General features: G+C 35.2%; 1 protein-coding gene across 1 annotated transcript in view; it reads left to right on the top strand.

Annotated features, from left to right (window-relative positions):
- Positions 1-1298: 1298 nt before the first annotated feature.
- The window catches only part of LOC123667185 (microtubule-associated protein futsch), a 60418-nt gene continuing 37646 nt past the window's right edge, over positions 1299-24070 (top strand). The window contains exons 1-2 of the mRNA XM_045601156.1: positions 1299-1374; positions 5406-5548. Of these exons, the coding sequence (XP_045457112.1) occupies positions 1299-1374; positions 5406-5548 (219 nt within the window). The remainder of the gene's footprint in view (positions 1375-5405; positions 5549-24070) is intronic.

Below are 24070 nucleotides of genomic sequence, written 5' to 3'. Positions count from 1 at the left end.
AATGGATTCATAAAGAAAAGTAGTTATATATTTTTAAGCATGCTAAAGTTTAAGTCTTAGAAAGTATGTTCATAGGCTGTAGGCTATATAAAATCAAAATACATCACATAATAAAGCCTAGCAGTAAGCAGAAGTAAAACCATGCAGATTATCTAGTCTTGCTTCTTTACATTTTTATCAACATACATTTTTATATGAGATATAATTTGTTTATTAATTTCAGCTACTTTGGCCCTGTCTCACCGGTAAAGCTATCTAATATATAAAAAACCAATGGATAGATACATTTTTTTGGCATTTAAACCACATAATTTGTTAGATATTTTATACCTCCCTAGTTTATACATTAAAGCAATAACAACTAACATGTTTTAAATCTCATGGCTTAAGTTATTATTCAGAAAAAGAATCATTAGTACTGAGTGTACAAAACCTAGTAAAAAGTTATGGTGTAAAACACACTAAAAAGTGTGATTGAGAACCTACTCGTTTTTTGAGTTGGTTAAAAAGTGTCCTACTAATATTATAAGTATGAAATTTTGTGAAGATGTATGTATGTATGTATGTATGTATGTATGTTTGTTAGTATGTTTGTTAGTATGTTTGTTACTCTTTCATGCAACAACTACTGAACTGATTTTAATTAAATTTGGTATGTAGATAGCTGGATATCTTAAATACACATAGGCTACTTTTCATCCTGACATATCCACAGGATTAGAAATTACTCGGGTGAAACCACGTGGTACAGCTAGTCTATATAATATATAAAAATGAATCTCTATTTCCTTGGCCACACACGTGTGAACGGCTGAACCGATTTTGCCAATCCTTTTCAGTGGTGGGGTTGTTATTGTCAGGTGAAGTTTCTTATGAACGAAAAAATTAAGAAAATTGCCTGGAAAATTAGAAAATCTGAGAATACTTAACCACCATATAAAATTATTTCTTATCTAACCTTAGCGCATATGGACAATATAAACTTTTTTAATGTAACCTTATGACGTTTGCCATAGAATTGACAGAATGCACGCTGCAAATATCGTCAAAGAGGATGTACATAAAAACTCTTTTTTTATAATATTTTTCTATTAATTATACCAATTCGAATTCAAAATACATAGTTAAAAAAACAGGACAATGTCTGTCAGGTCAGCAAGTTCTCAATAGAAAGGTAATAAGAAATAAAACAAAGTGTTTGTTTGTTACAGACGGAGCCGACAGAACTTTTAGTAACTTAGTGTAGTGACAATGGGAGTGTATGTAGTGCAGTGTTCTGAAAGTGACATGCCAACAATATGATGGAGACCGAGCTACCCCCCGGCAGTTGCAACTCGACTGGACATCTGTCCACTATTGGATGGAACATACCAGGTAACTTTTTTTATTTGAGTCTACAGAATATAACTGTTAAAATTGTTCTATATTATCACTAATTTACATTTAAAAAAACCTGTTCTTACACGTAACTTTGTTATCTCGCCGACGATAAATTTATTTGTATTTTACCAAAATTACATATGCGTTTACTTCATGTCAAAATTAAAGTCTGGATCTATTATAAATATTTAAATCTCAATGCGAAGTTGTAACTGCGTTTTATTAGTTGCATATTTACGTCTTATTTAAATATATTGAAAAAGTACGTAAGTACCTAGTATTAATGTCGACAATAAATAAACACTTCACACTAAACGGGTGCCAGTAGGAAGAGAATCCCGTGTCCAGTGTTATTTTCGAAAATACATATATCACACATACAAATGACCAGACAGCGAGATCAAAAAAGACAGACAAGGAGAAACTGAGGTAGGGCATAGCAGGAAATTGGCTGCTCAAAATACGAAGCACTGGGGTACTTCGACCTTACCGAGGATTACAGCTAAATAATACTGTTTTCAAGCGGTGTTGTGTTCCTGTTGGCGAGTAAGGTGACCAGAGCTCCTGGGGGCTATGGGGGATGGTGTCGGCGACGCGCTTGCGATGCTTCTGGTGTTGCAGACGTCTATATGCTATGGTAATCGTTTACCATCACGTTAGCCGTACGCTTGTCAGCCGACCTAGTTATGTATAAAAAGACAAAATACTAATGTCCGTGATCATGATAAACGTCTATCTTATATAAAAACATTTAGCACGCGTATGGGGAATGTTCTCAACCTTTAAAATGCAATAAAAAAAATATGGTCATAAGGATTGTCAAAAATAAGTAAATTAAGTACAAAGTGAAATTCCTAATCAATTTAAAGTAGTTCAGTTGTCATTGTAACAAGACGATTTTATTGACGATCACCTACCTATTCAATTGATGTTTGCTGTTTGTGATGCTTCTGGTTTAGCAGGCATTATCTTTGAAATACGATGCGTCGCCCGCACGCCCATCTTTGGGCGAATGAACGCTTGTTTGCTACTCCAGTGGTATAAAAAAATATATAATTTTTCTCACTACCATAAATGTAAGAGACCGAGAGAGGAGACGTCAACTAAATATACAATATTAAATATACAAAAAAACACCGAATAACTTATAAAATAAGAACATTATCACCTGAGTAGAAGTTAATGTTACTATTAGGGATAACTTAAAAACGACTCGTTAAAATTTAAATGGGACCAGATGAGCGTCAACTAAAAATTACGAGACAATGCATAAAAAAAAATACACTAGAATAGAAAATGTTTTTTTTTTAAGGCGGTTAAAACAGCCGCAACAGATTGGTAAATACCTAAAGATTTTCCGTAAAAAATTAAATTCAGAACGGCCGTTATTGGAATTGATTTTCATACATCTACATTGATATTTGATGGAGAGGAGATTGAAGTAATGCAAATATATTCTAACACAACTGTTCTCAGCGTCTTTTTTTTGCCTGGAATTAAGTAAATAATCGTTCTTTTATAATTTTATATAGGCTCCAACTTTTATCTCGTATGCAGAGGAAGTTTTTTCCGCAGTGAAACGCTTATAAATAGGATGTTTCAGTTTAGTTCGGTTTTGATTTTTTTTTTGTTACAAATTTTATGTTTGCTTATAGTCATTTGACGTCGAGAAAATCTATTTCTTTTTCTGAATAAGGATAGCCTATCACTTCCTTCAATACTTTTTATTTTATATCTCGATTAAAATTTCTCACTATTTATGGTAGATTAGCCGATACGAACAGATGTGTAGATTTTTTTCTTGATTGGTATATGTGTATATGACATTGTGTAGTTATTCTTTCAAGATCACGCAAAGGAAACTGTCTAGTGAGAATTGATTCAGACGAGCCGAAACAACTAGAGAAATAGATAATTTTTAAGTAGCAATATCAATTACATTTAGTTAAAAAGTTACTCTTTTAACATCACAAAAAAAAATCGTAAGTCGTAGCGTTATATTATGGCCTACTTATAACCTTCCTCGGTAACTTACAGCATATAAATATTAAAATTTGTGTAAATTCAAACGGGTAGCTCGCTTGCCCAGCGTGGTGACTATGGGCAAAACACATGAGTTCACGTTATTTTTGGCGTAAACTTGTGGAGGCCTATGTCCAGCAGTGGACCGTATAGGCTGTAATGATGAAACGGGTAACTAGGACGCCGAAAGTTAACATAAGTATTTCACTAATCATTTAATTTTTTTAGCTGATAAAAGTTCGTTTCATAAGAATATTATAATCTATATGTATTAATAAAATAAATTTAAAAATTTGTGATTTGTGAAAACGTTCTAACTCTCATACCACTCTCCATTCAATAAAAACGATACGAAATATGCTATTTGAGAAAAATATTGTAATCTAAAGCAAGTGAAATCGTAAAGTATAGTTAATCGGTAAATTGTAATCGATTACTATTTACTTCAACACGAAATAATCTAGTATCAAGTAGTTATTATTGATTTGCTTAGTGTTTTTATGTAATACCAGCAGTTGCCCGCGGCTTTGCTCTCGTAAAAAACTGATTATATTTACATAGAGGGGCTAAAGTATTTAAGGTTAGAACTTTCACAAAAGCTGAAACATGTGCTAACAAATTTTTAATCAGTAGTCGAAAATTAAAATATGATTATTCCAGTTTCAAAAATGACAAACTTTCCATTTAAATTTTCAGTTCATATTTCAAACCCTTAGAGGTATAATTTTTTGATCTCCATTTCTGGATAATGCACCCTAGATTGAAAAAATTATGGACTTTTATAACATTTCAAGGGCCCTTAGACCATCTTAATTATGGCCCTGTCGAAAAATCCGTTCTTGGTGAACATTTACTAACTATTATTTATCTCTGTCAAATTTTAAATTCATATGATAAAAAAATTAGAGCTTTTGTAAGAACTCATGAGAGCCTTTAGACCTCTTCAGTGCGATCTTAATCGCGAAACTCGTTCTTAGAGGACGTCTACTAACTATAAACTCTCCCTGTCAAATTTCAACTATATACGTCCAGCGGTTTTTGAGATTTCGCGATAAGTGAATGACAACGATTGACGATTTGTTCTATAATTAAGTAAAACTTTTTGGAAAATTAGGTATAATTGTCTTCTTTGATAGAAAAATGTTTGGTTATTTTATCAGTCTGGGCAGTATGTACTCGCTCGCGCTAAACGTGGGTTCCCGCGTAAATCCTGATTTGGCGGTTATTCTGGTATAAAAAGTAGCCTATATGTTTCACCACAAACTCGTGTTCCATCTTCCAGTGAAAGTCACGTAAAAATCGGTTCAGTCGTTCCGGTACTCGCACACGGTAGACGCGGCTTTTCCCGCGCAAATACCGATTTCGCGGGAATTTCAGGGTTAACCTATATTTTGCTTCACAACTTCAAACAACAAAGTCCCGTAAAAATCGACTTTCGTTCTGGTACTCGCGCGTGGTAAATGCGTTTTTTTTTTCCGCGTAAATTGAAACAATTGTAATAATTCGCTCTATATTAGAAAGCCACAATATGCAAGTAGTAAAGGGGCGACATTAATATATGTGATAGTAATTTTTTTTTTTTTGTTTAAATGACCTGGCAAAATAGCGTTCGCTTGCAACATTGCAAACACGCTGCCGACCCTCCCCAGAAGCTCTGGCTACCTCACTCACCATAGGAACACAACATTACTTGAGACTCTTGAGAGCAGTAGGTTGAGGGACTTCCCCAAGTAGGACTGCTTTAAATTTTGAGCAGGACATTTTCTGACTTCACATATCATTTAAGATATTAACAAATTTATAACAAAACACAGATTTCTTTATAAGTTTCTTACCGGTTCCTCTTTGCAGAATCTACATTCCGAATCGGTGGTAGCTTCACCTTTAAACTATTACTGATTAATTTAAACAAAATTAATTTATATAATGACGATTTAAAAGTACTTTTGAAGCCTGCTTAAATAATTTTTGATGTTGATTTTGTAATCGTAACAATTCTGTAGGTCGTATGCACCACTCAGCGAGCACGCCGGCGGGCGTCGACGGCGGCGCTCGCACGCCTCCCGCCACGCCCAAGAAGGGCGGCAAGATGCTCGCTGTGCGCGTGCAGATGCTGGACGACTCCATATCCATGTTCCAGATACAGGTGAGTTTCTTATTTTTATTTCAGAACTAGCTGATCGTATAGACGTCCTGTCTTGAACTGTCAAATCCATGAACCAGGATAGTTTGCATATCATTGTGCAAATAATTTAGTGGAGAATAATCCTGTAATCATCAAAAATAATTTATTATGATAGAAATTGTAGAAACGTTTATCGTTAAAAATAAGTTTTCAGCCTTCATATCCAACAGGGTTAAGTAGTTAATAGCTTCCTGAAAAAATTAAAAAAAAGGCAGCTTATTTCGTCAAGTTCTCGCATTCTTTTGCTATCGTCCGTACATCCAAAATGTTGACGTCCTACATAATATTTTTTAAATCGATTCTTCTTTATGTGATATTTATAGTTGGATGTGTGTAGCAGCATATTAATGCATTGTTATAAAATTATAGAGGTATAAGATTAAGTGCTTCATCGTCATCGTACTTTTCATTTTGTGAGAGAACAGTACAGCCTCCTTGGAGACGTGCAATAGCCGAATTGGCCCAGCCGTTCGCTAGATTAGAACTTGATGACACATTTAGCGATACTATATGTCGGATTTTGAATTTTTCTAGACTTACCATGGCGTCAAATATGTCATATGTATGAAAAAAGCTTGGACCCCATCCAAGCTTTTCCTTACAGACACACCTACACTACCATAAGAGGTTGTATGCTTTTGACGCAAGATGACAAATGGTCAGAAAAGGCGTGTTTTCTTTTGTTTATGAACTAATGATATATCGTCCAGTAAGAATTTGTGGAAATATTTAAAGGTCCATAAAAATAGTTTTATGACGTAAAATATACTATCAGCTGTCTGATCCGATTATTAATATCGTTTTTAGGAACTTTCATTTTTGTTGACTAAAATGTGAAAAACATAAAAAATCAAACATTTCTATGTAAGAAATTTTCAGGAACGCTTTGCTAAAATTTTTACAAGAATTCAGCGTACCTGTCTCGCCCATTTTCGCACCTAAAGTTAACTAAAAGCCATTTCGTCCTTCGATTTTCGATAATAGCTAACATTCAATTATGGTTTCGATACTACGGTGTACTAAGACGTCGCTTAATGCCTCATCAGACTTAACCGCACTTGAAATCAGTTATGAACCGAGGAAACGGGACATATGGTACGATCGTCTGTTACAATGTGTGGTATATCAAACGGCTATATAGCTACCATGCAGCGTGATATATGGTGATGACGACATGACGTAAGATTGACTGCAGTATTTTGTTCTTACACGAAATCCCGAAATTGAAGTTACTTTTACAATCTAAATATGTCTTCTAATCCTGGAAATAGTAGTTTTTATTAATAAATTTTATGCCTCAACCTAAATTGCATCCTAACCCTAAATATTCCATCATCATCTTCTCCGATAACAGTAATTTAATAAATTAACATGTCAAAGGACCTAACGCTGTTTAGTTAAAATGTTGAACAGATTTGCAAGTCACTAATAGCCTCCATCGAGGCCTAATTATAACTTGTCCACTCAGCAATATCTGACCTTCCATGCCAGCGATCGTTAAACTAACGACAATATTGAATCATAGTTCGCTTGTTCATTATTTATTTGCTATTCATTTGTCTGTTCTGACGGAAAACAATAATTGATTGTCGACATTAAAACGTTCAATATGTTTCTTTTATAATGAAAGAATGGAGTTTTCTTGTATTCTCATTAGTTTTGCGGTGTGATTGTTTATATGCTATAATTATTTAGAAGAAAGTAATGATCGTTATTGATGATTTATTTTATAGTGTGGCATTTACATGTATGACTTGAGGAGGGTAGCTGGTAGTGAGTAGATGGTTATAGCGGGTGATCCAGTAGTAGACTAACAGGCTGATGATGCTGATGGTTTACATCTGCCCCTCTAATCTCTTATACTAAAATTTTGGCAGAAAATTCTAATAATATTTGATCTAGTATAGAAAAAGCATGAAAATAAGAGATTAACGGAGGCTACTAAAAAGACAGTTTGCGAAGGTTTCATTTAATTTATTATCCTAAAACTTTGTACTTAAGAAGTTTTACGTACTTTAAACCTTTTAATTTGATATACTTAAACCTACGAAACTGCTGGTTGTCAATTGAAGTATTTTGTTCACGTTCAACTTTTGTGTTTTAAAACAATATCCTCGACTACACGGACACACGTTTTTTTAAAGCGTGTTCAAAAGTCAAATGATGAAACTTTTTCACTGCAGAATTACAGCGTTTTTAGCTTCTATTAGTTTGTCGCGGAAAAACTTTTGGATGGATCGCGTTAAATTCAAGTTTTATAAGTTCCGTTCAGTTAGAGTTCGTTTCTTCGACTTGTGAGAAATTTTCATATAAAAGTTTTGATTGTGAGAGTTTTTGATTTTTAAATTGTTTTATGCTTTAGTGGTGATTAAAAATAAAATACTGTAATATTTAAAGATAACTCCGTTACACTATATACTAAGTTTTAAGATTAAGTCATAGTTCAAAAAAACAAAAATAAGAATAATTAGCCATTGCTATAAATTAAAGATAGGTATAACGTAAAAATAAATAATTGTCTTGATAGTTGCAACATGGTGTAAACTTGGAGTCTTTGGGATCTTTTATAAATAAATAAGTTAAAAAAAAGTTCTGATATTTTCTAAAGCAGTTTTGCTAAATATAATTTTGATTAAAACTTGAAACCGTAATTAAAAAGCGTATACGTGTATGAAAGACTTAATGCTAATGCAAAAAGATAAAACTGTACAAGGGTTGGGCTTGTCTCAAAAAGGAATCTCGTCCACTTGAACCTTTCGAGTTAATGTGATGACTTATGAGATTTATTAATTTTTTTTATTATATTAAAAACGTATGGATGTAAAAAAGCGAATATAAATAAATAACACGGTTTTTTGACTTGTCCTAGTCAGTTGTTCAACAAGCCTGATAATGTGATGATAAGAATGTTGACATAGTGTCATTTCTTAGACATTGTATAAAAAGAACTTAAATGGAGAATTTCATCAATTTATAATAAGTACATACATCTTAGACATTACACTAGGGAGTGTGAGCTATTTTCAGCTGAAAATCGTATTAAAAAAATGTATAAAGCATGAACATACACTTCAAAAAGTATATTATATCTTAGAAAAAATAAAGTAAACCTAAATTATATTATACGAGGCTTAAAAATGTCTTAGGGTTTGTTAAATATTTTAAATGAATATAAATCAGAAGCTATATTACTTTTAGCGTTCAATATTTGTTGAACAGTATGTAGTACGGGTCCTGAAATAGAGTACATTACTTTATGTTATAGTTCTGTTGGGAACCCTAAATCAGACATAAATTAATTCAGCAAGCAAAATATTTTTAGTAAACACTTCAAATTTAACAATCCATTTTATAATAAAAATGTTGTATCGCGATTAGGAAACTTATTAATCGCAAACAATCTGAATGAAACACTGTGATTACTACACTATGGACACTACATTCTCATCTTTGTCATTAATTATTCTGAGGTACGCTTACAATGGTGGTTTAACAGAAATTATGCTATATGGTTGGTAAGTACGTGAAAAACGTTGCTTTGTGTAAAGAAGTCGCACCTCCGTCCATTAGAACGATGAATGTATCGATGCTGACGCGTTGTTCGCCTAGAAAGCATCTTCTTAACCCGCTTTTGTTCCTTAGCGTGTATTAGGTCTCACATTGTACATACATCCATAAAATATACTCGTAAATACGTATGTATGTCGTTGTGTGTCGTCCAAAGATGGAGTAAAGCTTTTAACTCGACAAGGACATTCTCGAATCATCCCCGCGCCGCGCTTAATTTTTTATTACGTTGTTAGTAGTTATTCGACCTAATGACAAAGGAAATATAGAATAAGTATTATTTTATTTAAATTAATAATAATTTGCACATTCGTTTTTTTTTTTGAACAAGTAACATTTTTTACAGCTCCCGTAAAAGAGGTTGTTTACATCAATCACACTAAAACGAACGGTAGACTTCCCAGAAGTTACCGATACGTTTTGTAATTTAGTTTATGTGTGTAAGCTGTTCAAACGGAATTAAAGTTTCTAAACAATGTGGTTGAACTAAAAGAAAATATTGATGAAGCTTCCAAGTCAATAAATTTACGCTCCTTTATACTCCTTTATACTGAAAACGAATTAGTTTTCTTTTTCATAGTGAAAGTTAATCTATTTAGCTATATGGTTGTAGGTGATGGAAGTAAACACCTCAGTGATAGGGCCGATACTGCTTTGTCTTCATAAACAAGTGATTTTATGTCTCCCCGAACATCAGATCGTAAAACTCTTGAAGATACCTAAATGTTTATATGAGCCATTAAAAGATGGTCGCTGGCTTAAAGAAGTTCGATAATCTTTATTACGTATTTAGCTTATATTAAAATACTCTGCCCGCGATGTCGTCCGCGTGGAATACAAAAAAATACAGACAGACAGACTGACAAAAATTGTAAAACATGTTATTTTGGTATATGTACCGTGTATACACCCATATGCATTTAGTAATAAACGGTTATTTTAATATTACAAACAGACACTCCAATTTTATTTATTTGCATAGATAGTACCTACACTGTAGACTCATATGGTTGAAGATTATTTGCAGTAGGATTTACAATATACATTAAATACTAGTCACGTGCGAGCGCAACTCAGGTATGAACATGTAAATTATTTAAGACTTTAAAGAAACGCGAATAAAATTCAGTTTTGGTATGAGAATTATTTTCATAATTTTATTTAAATGGTTACTGCAATGTTGAATAAATCTTGTAAAAGCTCGAATATTGAATGATTCCTTAAAATCTGTTTCCAGTATTGAATGATTCCTTAAATTCCTTGAAAAAATGATTCCTTAAAATCAGTTTTTAATCGTTAAAACTGGGTATATTTTCATACTTTTTAATATGTAAAAACGTTAAATATTACGTAATCAATTAAAACGTATTTATGTTGATAAGTAATTAATCACGATCATTTCGAAGCTCCACGTAAATAAATACAATAAAAACGCCGAAACGATTTGTACGATATAATTGCATGGAAACAATGCCAAGGCATGTCGTAACTCCTGTTTTATATTCAAGTTTCAACCTGGTTTATATTATCGGTCATCGTTCCCCGGGATGGATTCGGAAGTCCGTTTATGTGCGAATCATTTTAGTTACACCATTAACAATTCCCGATTTAAATCTTTATATATATATATATTTCTTGTGTGCGTGTGTATGTCACTGAACACCTCCAAGACGGCTGGACGGATTTTGATGAAATTTTTTGTGCGAGTTCAAGGGGATTTGAGGACGGTTTTGGATTCACAATTTGGTCCACTGGAAAATGTTTATTTAACTAATTTTTCATTTATAAGTAGTTGTTAATTTTGGAATGTTTTACATTGGATCCGGTAGACTGCGCTACCATCGCAGCATCAAATATTAAATATTATTCTATTTTAATTTCAGTTTGTCCCGACAGTTGGTGTTGCGATCAAATTGAGAAAAATATTTGAAATTTTGTGTTATGGCAAAACAACGTTTGCGGGGTCAGCTAGTAGATCGATAAAATTTTACGTAAAACAAATTACAATGCTTCCGTTTTTATTTTCGAGCTAAGAAAGTTGAAATATTGTACTCTGTCACTCAGCTAAGTCACTTCCCTTAACCAATTAAATTGTAATAAATTAGATCGACGTGTTTAAATTGTCCAGTCGAAGTCTCTTTAGACGGTCCTTCTTACTAAATACGATTTAATTGGTCTAAGGGCTAAATTATTTGTAAATGACAGCGAAATGTCACTATTTTCTGAATGCGAAGTCGCTAATATCTTGGATGATTGTAGAATTCCACTATAAAAACTAGGGATCAAATTATTTATAAGTATATTTATTTATGCAACTAGAAGAGACCAAACAAAAAGATTAAGTTGTGCACACTCATGACGTAAAGGAGGATTTAATATTTGCGGATCATGCAAGAATTTATGACCACTCTAACGTAATGCTACATTAATGTGTGTGTAGTAAGAGCGAACTGCTGTAATAAGTCAGCCAGAAACAACAGTCTGTCCGAAATAATATCACTCCGCGTCCCTACTTACGGTTACAGTTTTAGTTTCATTCCGCAATGCAGTTGAAGTATTTGGAAGTGGGCGTGAATTGGACTACCGATACATCGTCCCAAATTTTTTGCTACGGACGACTTGGGAGGTTATCGCAAGCTACGTTTCTAAAAGCAACGTTATCAGTACCCCTGCAGTTTGCTATAAATTCGAAAATAAGAGTAATAATATTTATGGCAACAAAAGTCTCAAGTAAATCTAATCTAGGAAGAAGTAAAACAAATTATTTTCAATCTTATAGTATTATCTAAGATTTATTTTATAACAGACGATATAATATGTTAGCCGACGTACTCACTATTTCAATGTATGTCGTAGTCGAGCTTTTGAATTGGATAACGGTGGCTTGAAATGGTATCATTGACCCTTAAGACGACCGTGCAGGGACGTTTCCTGTAGAAGATATTGGCTTTACTTAACTTAAACTTAGATAAATTACTCCTTGTCGTATTTTCTTGCTTAAATGTACTAAAAGAAAATGCGTACCGTTTTTTTATTGTTTTCTTATAGGATATGAGATACAAGGTTCAGTTGAAAGTAAAAATTAAAATTAGAAGTGTCAGTCATAACCCTGTCCGATAAAAGCTTAGAGGCAGCTTTGCGATTGATCGTGCAAGCTATCCCAGAGAGCGTTGCGTCTGTATCAACCGTTAACAGGCGCAGCTGGCGGTTCGCCAGAAGTTATCAAGAAAAAGGCTTAGCCGGCAGCTTTGATTGCTTCAACGACTCCATTGTGCCCCTTCTGTTACGCCTTTCGGTCAACTTAGTTGACTATATTGAAAATTTATATTATTCCGTAACTTTTCTAAAACTTTAAATTCAGCGGTACTATTAAATTTTTATATTCGCTCAACTTCTTCTTTTAATTTTTTTTTATGTCCTAATATTGTTTTTCAAATATTAAATAATGGAACCGAGATATTTAAATTTAATATTTACTATAGGTTGTATTTCAATAATAAGAGTAGTTTAAAAAGAAACTACAGCATATGGTACACAAATACAGTCTACTCACGTTTTACACGCATTAGGTCCATACGAGTGCTCACTAGTACATCATTATCATTTTTATTTCATATTATAAAACTAAGTTGATAAAATGTGCGTGCCGATAAAACTTAAAAAGGAGTCTTGGCGCGATAAAGGGACTTATATAGTGTGATAGCCCTTTATGCCCCCTCGAACAAGAAAGTTCCCGTTTTAACCTAAAGAGCGTGATTTTAAAGATATAAGGGCTTTTCCAACCCTTCAACTTGGAAATTTAGTGTAGTGGCGCCATCTGTTGTCGAGTATTTGAACTTCGTTCAGAACAACGATTATTTGGGTTGCATTTCGAAAGGAGCTGCAAGCAATTGCAGCATGTATAGTAATGGCGCGAAATTTAAAATTCCAATTTCAATAAAGTCTTAAATTACATTTGTTACTATAATAAAGTTACTAAATTTTGTGTATTTATACAGCAGTAGCTAACATATTTTTTGGAGTTAAAGCGACATAATTTTAGTTACTCAAATTAATTCTGAAAACATTTTAAAATTTAAGTTTTTAAATTTCGCGCCTTTACTACGTATGCTACAGCTGCAGAACCTATTGTTACGAAGGCCGATAATGTCGAGAACATTCTAGAAGTGAGAAAGAAAATATTCTCAAACTTTCTCGAATATCCTAGAACCTAGCTCTCTGAATATATAAGAGTCTGGTGTCGCCCGCGCAGCGATTCGAGCGAAGCGATTTCGAAACGAAAAGGAAAGAAGTTATCTGTGAGCCTTTATTTTGAAGTATCGCGTGTGAGTATTTTTAATAGTGTGTTTAATTAATTCTCGACTTTGGAGCGAAGAGGAAAAAAGTTGTCTGTGAGCTTTTTAACGGACTTCCAAAAAAGGAGGAGGTTCTCAATTCGACTGTATTTTTTTTTTTTTTATATGTATGTTACATCAGAACTTTTGACCGTGTGGACCGATTTCGACAAAAATTTTTTTGATCGAAAGGTGGTGTGTGTCAATTGGTCCCATTAAAATTTATTTGAGATCTAAGTACTACTTTTCGAGCTATATCTAATAATGCGTTTTTACTTGACGCTTTTTTCGTCGACCTACGTTGTATTATACCACATAACTTTCTACTGGATGTACCGATTTTGATAATTCTTTTTTTGTTAGAAAGAGGATATCCCTAGTTTAGTACCATGATGAGGAAACCAGGATTTGCTGATGGGATCCCAGAGAAATCGAGGGAAACTCTCGAAAATCCGCATAACTTTTTACTGGGTGTATCGATTTCGATAATTTTTAATTTAATCAAAAGCTGATGTTTATCATGTGGTCACATTTAAATTTTATCGAGATTTGATAACTAATTTTTGAGTAATCTTTGATAACGCGTAGTTACTTGACTATTTTTTCGTCGATCTACATTGTATTACCTGTCGATGTAATTGAAGTCAGTTTTTTTTTCGTTTGCCTGCAAACACAATTATATTGTGAAATATCAAATGTGAGTATTTTTAATAGCGTGTTTAATTAATTCTAATGTTTTTTTTTTTTTCTTTTAATTTTAATTTTAATTTCCTTAACCATCAAGCAGTCGCGCGACGTTGAATCGATGCCTTCTATATACTTTAGGCCGTAAACAAAATATCGCGCGACCGCTTGAAGGTTAAATAAATTTTTTCTTTCTCTCAATGTACCCCTACGTTTACGTAACAATATATTTGTCTTTAAAATGTTTATTTAATTTTGTTTATATTTATGTGATTTACCACTGGCTGACATCACGAATGGTTACCATGGTAACCGTTGCTATAGTATCCGTTTTTTTGGTAAAAGTTACTTCCATCTATATATTTAGTATCAGCATTGAACCCGTGGGAAGCCGGGTCGAGTCGCTAGTTATAATATTAATCGTTATTGCAAGTAGTTTTGCATCACATCGCCCGACACGAGATTTTTCATGAGTCATCATCCCTAATCTACTTCACAACTAACCGTTCCCTGTATAAAATTATAAATATACATCGACATAAAAAACTCTTTCTAAAGGAACCTTCGTTATCTCGTTAATCATTTTTCTCGGAGATAGGTTTGTAAAGTGCAAGCGATAAAAATCTATTTAAAGGAGTAGTGCGCCTTACGGGGTGTTACCTTTTTGACGTCAAAGAGAAACCTCTCCGTAAATAATCGTGGGCTAAAATAAAGCTGGCCGCCCTAATTGCTTACCATTACTCGCTTTTGAGCCTTAATTTGCTATTAAATGTTGTTTTTTTTTTAGTTAATCATGTTAAGGTCACACAGAACTTGACCTATATTGAAATGAAATATTTTTAACTCGGTCTGCAGTCTTTATTCAGTTTTGATCGTATCATTTTGTAGTGTATGTCGAGTGTGCACAGAATGTGGTAACGGGGTTTTGACGACTGACTGAATAATTGAAATAACAATCGTCCGGCTACTGTTATGATGAAATCATTTGAGACTGGTTTCTCAATATTTACTATAAGTTCACATTCTCTATATTCTACACTCTTTATGCGATATATAAGGTTTTTTAAATTTCATTTTTATCAAATTTAATGAAATTAAAAATGTTTTTAAAATATTTATAAATACGATCGATCTCGATTGCATATGCACTGCTGTACATAGACCTCTTTCGAAGCCTAATTCACCACACTGCTCTACTGTGAGTTGGCGCATAAACGATTATTCCATACTACGCGTAACGATCGTTATCAGCTGTGGGGAGACCCACAAGGACAGATAACCAGACCGGAAAGAAATAATTTTTAAATTAAAACGGAAGAATAAAAGTTTACTTCATGTTACCTACTTATTGAAGTATTATTTCTTGAAAACGCCCTGAATGTTATTGAAGGCTGTATAAGTTAGTAAGTACTTTACAGTCATGCAAACTTCTTTCCTCTCGTTACAAAGATGAGGTGCTTAATCCGTCACCCTTTATTTAGATCATGGTTCTACATTTTTATTATGACCGCCAGGCGCAAGATTATTGTTAAACAATTGAAATTAACATCTGAAAACTTGTCGCGGTCGTATTTAATTGAATCGAAGATCCATGTGTTATATACAATTCCACGCCATTAAATAAAATGTTTTTCGTAGTAAATATAATAACACACTCATATATTAATGTCTTATTCATATATAAAGCCAGACTCGTCACGGGAATTGAACCCAAAACCCCCCGTAGCAAGAAGCGCTGCTTTGCGCCCTAACTCACAATAAATTTCATCAACGGGCTAGTAAAAAACCTACAAGCTACAAGTCTTTATCATGAAACCATAATTGACAATGAGAAGAATTACTTTCTTTTTTTTCAATAAATGCAAGAAGATCTCTTCGAATATATTATATCAGATGTTACACTCTTGAAATCAATCTCCACTAGACCTCGTTTGAATTGCGCAAACGTCATCTTCAGTTCTTAATACCAACTTAATGGTCTAATCCGATCCGGCCTGAGAAATATTTACCCTCATGTGTTTAATGATAATGACCCAGTACATATGTAAGGTAATACATACAATACATACAATATAATACATACAATTATATCAATATACTATATCTGATAGATTGCCTAAGGAAATCGCGCCCAAACAACGTTATTTAATAAAATCTCTCTCTCTCATTGTATCTCGTACTATAACATAAAAATCGACGATCAAACAAATTTATATCTATCATTCGATTAACATTTATTGACACTACGTTTGGCTTGACTTGAAGCGTAAGTATGCCCTGGATATTTATGGATATTCTAACTTTCTACTGTAGAAGAAAATTTTTAAATTGGTTCAGTATTGTATGGTACAGTCTATGGTTGAGTGAGTGATGACATGTGAGGGAAGGTTATGAGGGAAACCAAACCCAATGAGAGTCGATCAAACACTAAATTTATTCAGATTATTTTGAGTATATATAGGCAGAAGTACAGACGTCATTTGACGTCAATCGTAGCAAACAAATATCAATTTCATTAGAAATCTGCATAAGAAAATAACAATTTCGTAATAAATCAGCTAAATTAAAGAGGTTACTAATTAGCAAAACAATCATATTGCTCAATGTGCGTTGACCCGTACATCCTGCCGACTCAAAGAAGAAAGATAATTTTGATATTAAAATCTACAATAACAATAATAACAATACAATTAAAATTTAAGTACCTAGATTTAAATAACTTATATAATAATCATCACTGCACTACTCTTTAATTGGTATGTCCAGTCGAACGAATCGCGGTCGCGCGCTCGGGGGAGCAGGGGCCTCCTGGTCTTCGTTCTTATCTGCTGCAACTGGAACTGCGGTCGTGGAGACGTCTTTCACAGCACTGCTCTGTATAATTTTGTTTCTGCGATATCGCATGGTACCGTAGAGACATCCCGCAACAATGATAGACCCTAAGATTATATACAAGACAGAGTACTGATGTATATCGTGTATACTGAGTGATGCGTTTTCCTGCTCCTTGAGGTTAATGATCTGAGACTTCATCCGGCGCCACAAGTCTTCATGATCCTCGGGTGTAAACAGTTGGAAATCCGAAGTATTTATTATGGAATTTAATATTGAATAATCGGCTGGGATCGGTATGTTTTCTTGGACCTTAACTTGGCTCATATAACTATTTTGAGTGAATATAGAGAAGGTGTCACCTTTTATTGTACAACCTTGACCGATTTGTAAAAGGCCATTCCCGGTCAGTGTTGTCAATACAACTCCAGTGTCAATGCAAAATATGCGCACTGTGCATTTCCCACAGCAGGAATAAAGCCACTTGTTATTGTTATGTAACTTGACCCAGCGCACGCGACATGGTGCCTCCTTTGTTTTACATATTGTTGTATTGTGTATACTCAAGTTACACATTCCGCTGGTTATTTGTAATTCGTATATCGGCTTATCGAGAGCGCATAATAATTTGTTTGTCTGTATGTGGACACAATTTTCTACATCTGATTCTGTCAAGATGAGTAGTAAGTCCTTTTGTAGATTGAATGCAATGTATGGTGCGATAAATTCTACGTTATAATGCTGCTGAGGAAGGGTTATTACTCTATCCAGTTCAAAATTTTCCTTAATTACCAAGGGGATCTTGATTTCGATTATCAAATAAGAAGAACCAATGTCGCCGTTAACCTTCATTAGCTTATAAAGTTCTTTAAAATCGTTTTTATCGGCAGGCAAAGTCAGGTCATTCGGTATATGTCGGTATATGATATTTAATTGTTCTTCCAATTGTTCAGGCGGCAACAAATGTGCATCTAAATGACCGTTTGCGAGGCTTGTTAAAGTGTTTATAACGCTTTCTTGCAAGCGTCGTAGATTTGATAAAATAATCATAGCTGAGACTGAAGATGACAAAATTTGTAATTCATTGTTAGTCACCTTCTCAGTTCGATTAGTAATAAGGGTAAGATTCTTTAGACATTTCTGTATTATTTCGAATTGCTTGTTCATTATAACTTCATTCCTCTGAAGAATGTTATATTGCGCTTCTATGATACTTGTTTGATTTTTTAATAAGAATCGTAGATGGTTCTCATTTACAGAAATTTTTTCTATATCCTTTTCATATTTTTTAGCGAAACGCTCATCCAAGACACCAAATAGTGAGTTCGCTACATAGCCTACACCGTTAATCAGTCCTCGTTTTTGTCTTTTATATATATGTTTTTTGAAAATTGCGTTATAATGTTCGATTTCCGATATTTCGTGTTGTAATTGATATATGATACTCCTGTATTGTGTTGGAAGTAGATCGAGGCTTAAGTATGATTCTTCCAAATGACCGACATAATCTTTCACATGACGTAATGCCGACCAATAGGTACTCATATTGTAGTAAGCGATTAGTTTCCATTCATCGCGTATTATGTGTACGTCATACATTTTATCGAAATAAATGTTTTGATTACTGTTCAGAGCTGTAACGTTGTATGAACATTCAGTTGGTTTAAATAGAAATAGAATTAGCATCAATATCATAGTAAAGAATGTTCCGAGAGGCCTTCTTAATTGTCTACCCCTTCGTTGCCTCTGTTGCGAGTCGACGCCTGTGTCGTCGCCGCATGTCGTTGTTGAAATGTTATCGATACGGTTCTGTGCTTGAGTTCCGGTACCTTCTTCTCTTACGGGTAGAACTGACAGTTTTAAAACGGGTCTTTGTATAACGCCATTCTTAGTTTTGACGGATACAACTCGTACGTATCCATCTTTGCCAGGGTGGACTTTAACCACTCTACCCATGGACCATTTGCCGGGACTCAGGTTTTCGTCTTTGATTAAGACAATATCGTTAACCTCGACGTTTTTAGAGGGTGTTCTCCACTTGGTACGAACTTGTAACTGTTGTAAGTAGTCAGATGACCACCTTTTCCAGAACTGTTTATTCATTGCTTGAATAGTCTGCCATCTTGTTTTTAAGTTCATGTGGTTAGAGTCGGTTTGTGGTCTTGCTATCAGGGATCCTCCAACCAAGAAATGCCCAGGTGTTAGATACTCATCTTCTGGATTTTCAGTCAAGGCGAGTAAAGGTCTAGAGTTAAGACATGCCTCGATCTGGTACAAGAGCGTTGTGAATTCTTCATAAGTTAACTTTTGCTCACCTATTACACGACGTAGGTGGTGTTTAAAACTCTTGACGGCAGCTTCCCATAGCCCTCCGGCTGAGGGATAGGCTGGTGCATTAAAATGCCATTGAATGTCATAGTCATTGATCTTATTCATCACGTCTGTATTTATAGCAACGAGAATGTTATATTCCTTCTTCAGTTCTTTGGATGCCCCAATAAAATTCCTTCCTTGATCGCTGTACATGTGTTTCGGGGTGGATCTTCTGGCACAAAAACGTCGGAATGCTGCCAAAAATCCTGGTGTGCTTATATCAGACACTAGCTCTAGGTGAACGGCCTTTGTCGAGAGGCAAACGAAGACTGCAACATAGGCCTTCTGTGTTCGTATTCCACGGCCCTTGTTTGATTTGATATCGAAGGATCCAGTGAAATCAACGCCACAATGATAGAATGCGCGTGAAGGAGTAACTCGAGGCTCGGGTAAATCAGCCATAATCTGCGTTATCTTCTCTGCCTTGAAACGTCGACATTTGACACACTTTCGAAGTTCTCTTTTTACTGTTCTAAGCCCACTGATAACCCAATAGTTTTCTCGTATATAAGACAAAGTCAGGCTTGGTCCACCGTGAAGCGTGGTGTAATGAGCGTGTCGTACAATAAGTTCAGTGAGTTTGCCGTGACTGGGTAGTATTACGGGGTGCTTAGCTGAGTGACTAAGATAGGAATTGTTTAATCTCCCCCCAACTCTAAGTAACCCATCACATGGGTCTAGATAAGGTAGTAAACTTAGCAGTTTACTAGATTTACTTAAACCTTGTTGTTTTTGTAGTCGTTCAATTTCCTCCTCAAATTCAATTGTTTGTATTGTCTTAATAATTAAGTTCATCGCGTTTTTTCTTTCTGATGACGAAAGATAATTTTGTTGAAGTATTTGTTTACGTCGCAACCATTGTGTATAACGTGTGAGCCAGCCGATTATAGTGATTAAGCGCTCTATTGAGCTACATTCATTTAATAATTGCAATACTAAAGCATTTTTATAAGATAAGGCTGCGGTCACACTGGATGCTTTTATTTCTAAGCGTGGTGGTTGATATTTTTCTTCCTTCATTGTACTCGAATTAAATGTTAACAACCACTGCGGGCCTTGCCACCATAAATGATGCTCCAATAACTGCTGTGTTGACAGTCCTCTCGAGGCGCAGTCTGCAGGGTTATCTTCAGATTTAACATGATGCCATGACGATGATGGAATTATATTGAGGATAGTTCGAACTCTGTTAGCCACGAACTGTTTCCACCTATTGACATCTCCATATAACCAACCAAGAACCACCATGGAGTCGGTCCAGGCAAATACTTGTAGATTATCAGGCAAGGTTTGAATTACTTTTTTTATAAGCCGTGATAGTAGCAGTGCTCCACATAGCTCAAGTTTTGGCAAGGATAGTTTTTTCTTCAAGGGTGCTAATTTTGTCTTAGCAGTCACAAGCGTCGATGTGTACTTGCCCTTAGAATTTATCGTGACGGCATAAATAGCGCAAGCATATGCTTTTTCGGATGCGTCACAAAATCCATGAATTGTATAATGATTTTTATCGCCTATGTATCTAGGAATTTTAAACTGGTCTATTTGTTGATAGTCACGTTTCAGCTTTATCCATTCATTCGTTATGGTATTCGACAATTGTGTATCCCAATCCGTGGTTTCTTCAGACCAAGTTTGTTGGAATAAAAGCTTTGCGCGAACTGAAAGGGGGCTGAGAAATCCCATGGGATCATATACCTTGGAAATGTTCGAAAGGAGTTGTCTTTTAGTTATGACGTCATCACTGTTTTCATCTTCGAATATATTTTTGAATACGAAAATATCTGACGACGGAATCCAGCGTAAGCCTAAGGTTTTTCGGTTTTCTAGGCCCTTAAAATCTAGCGGAGTGTCTAATTGATTAGCGGATAGCCCTTCAATCAGTTCCTTTGTATTGCTGGACCACTTCCGAATATTCATGCCGGCTCCCTTCAGGATATCGATGATCTCTCTTTGTAACTGTTTTGCTTGAGAGATATTATCACAACCTTCGAGCAGATCATCCATGTATAATGACGTCATTAGCGCTTTAGCTGCCAGGGGAAACTTGTGTGCGTCATCCATAGCTAGCTGCTTTATAGTACGCATAGCGAGATAAGGGGCCGCCTTTGTACCATACGTGACCGTAGTCAATTGGTACTCCCTTAAGGGGGCTTCTTGTATGCTTCTCCAGACAATACGTTGCAGATGTTGATCGGTTTCTCGAACCATTATTTGACGAAACATTTTCTCTATGTCAGCAGTAACGACATACTTATGTTGTCGCCATACTAAGATGAGATGCTGTAAATCCTTTTGCAAATTCGGACCACGCTCCATCAAGTCATTTAAGCTGAATCCACTTGATGTTTTTGATGATCCATTGAATACCGTTCGTAGTTTAGTTGTTGTAGAGTCGTTTTTTTGTACACCGTGATGAGGAAGATAGTGTACAAATGAACTACATTTTGTAACGGGAGACATGTGACCACTTTGTTCGTATTCTTGCATAAAATTTCTGTAGCTTTCCGAGAAGCAATCGTTTTTATTCATCTTCTTTTCTAAGTTGTAGAACTGAGCAATTGCCTTTGTTTTCGATTCACCGAGGTCCTTTTCAAATCCCGGTTTCATGGGGAGGGCCACTTCATATCGTCCGTTTGATAAACGTTTTGTTGTTGATTGATAGAATTGTTCACAATACTCTTCGTCTGGAGTCATTTCGATAGACGAATCATTGACTTCTTCTAGCTCCCAATATTGAGAAATCGCTGACAGGTCTGTAGTAATCACGTGACATTTAAACGTTTTCACGCTACCCGATAGTATCCAGCCTAACTTTGTTTGTTGGGCTATTGGAGCCATGTTCGGACCTTTGATCAGGCCGCTCATTATAATTTCTGAATATATGCTTGCGTCTAGTAATAGATCGATAGGCCTAGATACGTTGTATTCCGGGTCGGCTAGTTGTATGTGTTGTATATGAGGCCACGATTCTTTCTTGAAGGATATGTTTGGTAAATTGTTAATGACGTGATTGATGACTAATGCTTGCGTCGTAAACGCGTAATCTTGGTAAATAGACTGACACTCGAGCTTGACGACTCCTTTGCTATGTTTCGATCCGTTACCAATACCAGATACCGAAGCATGGTACCGTTGCCGCGGCAAGCCCAGCATCTGAGCGGCGTTTTCCGATATTAGGGAAATCTGAGAGCCTTGGTCGAGCAGACATCTCAATGTCATATATGTGCCATCAAGGGCCTTAACTCTGATAGACAAGGTAGTCAGTAAAATCTCTTCTTCATCCGTAGCGACGTGATTGACGCAATGTTGCTTAGCATCTTGTTGCAACGAGACTTGATATTTTTGCGGAGTTGGAGTATTCAGTTGGGTTGATGACCCACTAGACATGTCAGTCAGCGAGTTTGTAGACTGCTTATTAATGTTTATAGTATAGGCGTCATGTAACATTGTGTTATGACTCTTTTTACATAGTTTGCATTTTTTCATTGACGTACATAAATTCTTGTTATGTGTGTACAAGCAATTATGACAAAGGTTAAAATCTTCGATAATTCGATAACGTTCGCCCGGTGTTAATTTGATAAACTTCTCGCATTTGTATAAGGGATGTTTCTTGTTACAAATCGGGCAATTTGACATGTATGTCGCAACGCTTTGATATTCTTTATTTATTAATTTTCCATACCGATGTTCCTTTTGAAATTGAGGCTTGTAAGTCTTGTTATTAACTGATTTTTGTTGATTATATTTTTTGAATGATGACAACATTTCTCTATCTCTTATGCCGCTTGGTTCTAAAGCGATGAATTTGCTCTCTAAGAAGTCCATTAGCTCCGAGAGTGAAGGTAATTCTCGTGGCATTTTCCGGGCTTCCTTGTAGTCGTTATAGGTGACTGTATCCAGCTTTTTTGTAATAATATGAACTAGTAATGGGTCCCAGGTACTTGTATCGATACCCAGGTTTTTAATAGCGTAGATACATTCCATTGACGTGTCGTAAATACGTCTAATCTCGTACGCTGATTGTTTTTGAGCGGCTGGCTGATTAATAAAGATTTCGATTTGTTTAGTAAATAACAATTGTGGATTGTTATATCTGTGTGTCAACAATTCCCACGCTGTGTCGTAGTTGTCCGCTGAGATAGTTAGATGTTGGATGATTCGTTCAGCATCTCCTCGTAATTTGCTCTTTAGGTGTTGCATCTTCTGAGTTTTTGTAATCAAATTGTTATTATGAATACTTTCTACGTATAAGTCATAAAACGTAGGCCATTGCGTATATTTGCCTGTAAATGTAGGCAAGTCGATCTGTGGTGTCGATTTTTCATGATGAATGGTCGATGTGAGTTTAAGATTCAACGCCCTTTTGATTGACTTATATGAATCTTCGTAGGCGTAAAACTCACTATCGTACTGGGTATCCGATCCTTGTAGGATATTATCTATTTGCAAGTGCAAAGCGTCTATTGCGTTCCAGCGCGTTTGTATGTTGCGTAACTCGTCTTCCAGCTCCCATTTGTCTTGGATTTCATCTACTTTCAAGCGATTTATTTGTCGATGAAAAGCTCGGAAGTTTGTTCTTTGGAGTGACATTAATTCTGTTGCCTGACCTCGATCCGTTGGTGAGGTCTTAGTGGCGTTTGAAATTTGAAGTGATCCCTCCATTTTCATCATTTTTTAATGCTGACGTTGA

The sequence above is a fragment of the Melitaea cinxia genome, chromosome 2 (assembly GCF_905220565.1).
Source record: "Melitaea cinxia chromosome 2, ilMelCinx1.1, whole genome shotgun sequence".
Lineage (NCBI taxonomy): Eukaryota > Metazoa > Arthropoda > Insecta > Lepidoptera > Nymphalidae > Melitaea > Melitaea cinxia.
Note: the sequence above shows the minus strand (reverse complement) of the source record. Positions and strands in the feature narration are given on the sequence as shown.